This window comes from Leptosomus discolor, chromosome 22 (genome assembly GCF_034619465.1).
Source record: "Leptosomus discolor isolate bLepDis1 chromosome 22, bLepDis1.hap2, whole genome shotgun sequence".
NCBI classification, from domain to species: Eukaryota; Metazoa; Chordata; class Aves; order Leptosomiformes; family Leptosomidae; genus Leptosomus; species Leptosomus discolor.
Window position 1 is genome coordinate 4,180,227 of NC_141412.1, and position 3,767 is coordinate 4,183,993.

At 60.0% G+C, this 3,767-nt stretch overlaps 1 protein-coding gene across 1 annotated transcript; it reads right to left on the reverse strand.

The window, feature by feature from the left end:
• Positions 1–336: 336 nt before the first annotated feature.
• BSX (brain specific homeobox) lies at positions 337–2,208 on the reverse strand. Its single transcript, XM_086476970.1, has 3 exons — positions 1,944–2,208; positions 751–947; positions 337–582 (listed from the first exon to the last, which is right to left on the reverse strand). The coding sequence occupies exons 1-3, from the start codon at positions 2,206–2,208 to the stop codon at positions 337–339; spliced, it is 708 nt and encodes a 235-aa protein (XP_086333096.1).
• Between the last annotated feature and the right edge of the window lie 1,559 nt (positions 2,209–3,767).

Here is a 3,767-nt window from a genome sequence, read left to right on the forward strand (position 1 = left end):
CCGGTATTTCGAAAGGAAGGGGAAACTTAAAGAAAACTCTCCCTTTTTTTGCTCTTCCCCCATCAGGCAAAGCTCAAGCTTGGGGTGATGCTGGGGGGAAGCCGGCGGTACCGCGGGGTCCCCAGCCCTCTCCGGGGCATCGCTGCCTTCGCCCCGGGCCCGCCTGCCGGGGAGGGGATTTCCCCCGCATCAGCACCTCCTGCCAAAACCGCGACCCCCTTCCCTCTGGGCTCCGGCACTACTCAAGGCTGAGGAGGCAGGGGCGGCTTGCGGGGCCGGGGCTGGGGCAAAGCCGCCTCGGAGAGGCAGGTGAGCCCGGGCCGGGCCCCGGCGCTCCTAGAGGCGGTGGGAGCCGGAGCAGAGGTCCCCCTCCTCCAGGATGTCCACCTCGTCCTCGGGGTCCTGGAGCAGGAAGGGGCCGGGGGGGCCCTTGCGGGGGTCGGCGCCGGCCGCCTCGGGCAGCTCGGGCTCGGGGGAGCTCTGCTCCCGGCTCTCCTCGCCGCCCGGGTGCTTGGGGTCGTCCTGAGTTTTCCGCAGCTGCTTTTTGTGCTTCATCCGCCGGTTCTGGAACCAGGTTTTCACCTGAGGAGAGCAGGAGGGAGGGGAGCGGGGAGAAGTGGGGGAAAAAAATAAAAATAAAAGGAATAAAAATTAAAAAGCGAGGGTGGGGATGCTGCATGGGATAAAGGGTGGGGACAGGTGCCAGACCCCTGCCCGGTGGGGTGGTGCCGGTCCCCGCCGCCCCGTTACCTGGGTCTCGGAGAGGCTGAGGGCTGTGGCCAGCTCCACCCGTTCGGGCGTGGAGAGGTAGCGCTGGATCTCGAACCTCTTCTCCAGGCCGGAGAGCTGCGAGTCGGAGAAAACGGTGCGGGCTTTGCGGCGGCGGCAGTGCTTCCCGGGCAGCTCGGCGTGAGCGTGGTGCTGGAAGAGGGCTGGCACCGGCACTCCTGGGGGGACACACGGGCTGCCGTCGGGCAGGGAGCCGGGGATGCCCGGGGGCTTCCCTCCTCTGCGACCCCCTGGGTGGGCTGCAGCGGCTCTGGGGTGTGCTCTGCCCCGTTTCTTTTTTATTATTTTTTTTTTCGTTTATTTCGTTTTATTGGTTGTTTGGGGGGGGGGTGGGGTGGGGTGGTGGTGTCTTGTTCCTCTGAAAACACTGGGCTTTGCAAAGCGCTTCGCCTCTGCTGAACCCTCCCCGGCAAGGCAAAGGCAGCCCGGGCAGCGCCCGCAGCCTTCCCACCGCCCGGCGAGGCGAGGCCGGCAGGGAAACCTTCACCCTCCTGGCGATTAAACCAACAACGAAATGGGCGCGGAAAAAACAGGGGAGCCCTGGAAAAGGCTGGGAGAAGAACGGGGGGGAGGAGGGCGGTCCTCGGCGGCTGCGCCGGTACACAACTTGGGCTGCCCTGTGAGAAACTTTGGAGGAGGTTTTCCTCCCGGAGCAAGGAACGGGCCCGGGAAGGGCTGAGCGCGGATCCCTGCGCTGGCAGAGCCTCAGGCTCCGGCCGGGCGGGGGGACCCTCTCCATCCCCGGGGAGGGGTGCCGGCACAGCCCCAGCCGTGCTGCCGAAGGTGGAAAAGCGAAGCCTGGTCACCGTCTGGAGGGACGACGCAAGGAAAAAGATACGTTATGGGTCCAAAAATAAAGTAATAATAATAATTAAAAAATACTCGGGCAATCGAGTGACTGACAAGCCGCAGGGCGGTGGGCTCCTTTTCCCCCGTAACGAAGCCGGCGCCGCGGCGAAGGGCGCTCCGGGGGCGGCTCCTGCCCCGGGGGGACGCAGCCACGACCTCGGTGGAGGTGCCCGCGACACGGAGGGGCTTGTCTTCCACTGCTGGATTGTGTCCCGTCCGGGGCTGCGGGCTCTTGTCCCCCCCGACCCCAGTCCCCACCTCAACGCCACCTGGCCACAAACTCCACAGGTTCCTCCTGCACTTACCCGAGGTGGTGAGAAAGTAGGGGTGGTGGTGATGTTCCGGCTTGTGCAGGGCAGGGTGCGGGTGAGGCGCCAGGAGGGTCGGGGTTGGCATCAGGGGGTACCCATAGTCCAAGAGGGGGACGCGGGAGGCCAAGGAGCCGGGGAAGTGCTCGGGGGGCACCTCCCGCAAGGGCTTGGGCTTGTGCAGCAGAATATCCTCGATGAAGAAGGAGGTGGGCCTGGGCGCGGAGACGGGGTGCACGGGCGAGGTGAAGTTGAGGTTCATTTCGGTTGTGTCCCCCAACTCGGGCAGCGGGGAAGGGAATGACCCGGGCTGAGCGCTGGCTGCCCGAGGAGAGAGGGCGGCCGGCTGCACCTCCCGGGCCCGAAGATAATAGATAAAAATAATGATAATAAATAAATACCAATTTAAAAAAATCCGGAGCAAAAATAAATAATAATAATTTAAATATATATATATTTCCCCAGCTAGAAATAGACTGAAAGAGCCGGGGGATGCGAGGCGGGTGGGCTTGGGCTGCGCGGGGAGATGCGCGCCTTTGAGGCGCGGTGGGAAGGGGGCTCTCCAGCGAGCCAATCGCGATCGGGCGGGCGGGGGGGGGGACGTGCCCACCGGGCCACCCAAAGCACCGCCGAGGCGCGGAGGGGGCGCGGGGCCGCTCCGGTGCCACGCAGCCTCCCCCGCGCAGCGCGGCAGCTCTCAGCCCCAGTCCCAGCCGCGGGTTTGGGGCGTTTTCCCAGACATGAGTGTTTTCTCCTTTTTTTTAAAAAAAAAAAAAACAAAAAAAAAAAAAACAACTTTGGGGAAAAAAAATTAGTGGCGCTGTCCCGAGGTGTCGCACGCTCCGCTCCTAACTTGTCCCTCCGCACGCAGCTTGTGCCTTTCCGCTCAGGTTATTACCCCATCCATTCCCCGCTCAGTGTTGTGCTAATATGTCTCTCTTTTTTTCTTTTTTTTTTTTATTTGGTCTTTCCTCTGTTTGTCTTTTCTCTCCCCCCCCCCCTAATCTGTAACATTCATTTCCCCGGAGTCAATTTGCTAAAATGAGGGTGATATACCACATCATAGCCGAGATAATTTCTGTTCGCATCTCAGAAAATTGCTCTAATTATTGATGTTAAACTCAGGGAAATTAAAAGAAGGCACTTCTCCTTCATCTCCTGATTTTAAGCTCTAATTTGTTGAAATCGAGTTGTCATCACAATTCCAATCACTACCGTTAATAGTAAAAGTGTTCTAATAGAGCCAGAATTCGCGCAACCCATGCTATTAGATAATTAAGAAAGATGTTAGAAAGGCAAGTGCTAATCCTTGGGCACACGGACAGCGTTTCCATCTGATCCAGCAGGTAGAACAAATTAATTACCAGAATCAATTAGTCCTAAAAGTACAGTTCTCAGGGAAGTGTAAGCCATGTCTTCCATATGGATGAGCTGGTAAATGGTAAATAGATGAGGAAAAACCTTTAAAAGAATAGGAGCGGCAACCGTCCGGTTTTAATGAATCTGGAACTCGGAGCGCCCGACCGCCGCCGGGCACCACCACGCGTGGGCGCGGGCAGCCCCCGGGCGGGCAGGGCAGCGGGTCGCGCCCGCTCCGGCTCTTCGGAGCAACCCGCCGCAGCGCCTGGTAGCTCTTAAAATACAGACGCGGCTCCTTCACCAGTTCCAAAAAACTCAAGGGACACCAGAGAGCTCCCCCCGCCTCACCGGGAAAACCCACGGGAGCGTTTTCCTCTCTCCGCGCAGGCGGTGCGTGTTACAGCCACGCACACCCTTCGCTTTGCGGTTACGGTTCCCACGCGCGGGGGGGCACCGCTGCGC

Excerpts from the sequence above, each read along its gene's own strand:
- BSX (XM_086476970.1), bottom strand. The coding sequence starts at position 2,208 with ATGAACCTCAACTTCACCTCGCCCGTGCACCCCGTCTCCGCGCCCAGG. Across the intron at positions 948-1,943 it reads CTACTTTCTCACCACCTCGG|GAGTGCCGGTGCCAGCCCTC; the intron begins GTAAGTGCAGGA and ends GTGTCCCCCCAG. Across the intron at positions 583-750 it reads TCAGCCTCTCCGAGACCCAG|GTGAAAACCTGGTTCCAGAA; the intron begins GTAACGGGGCGG and ends TGCTCTCCTCAG.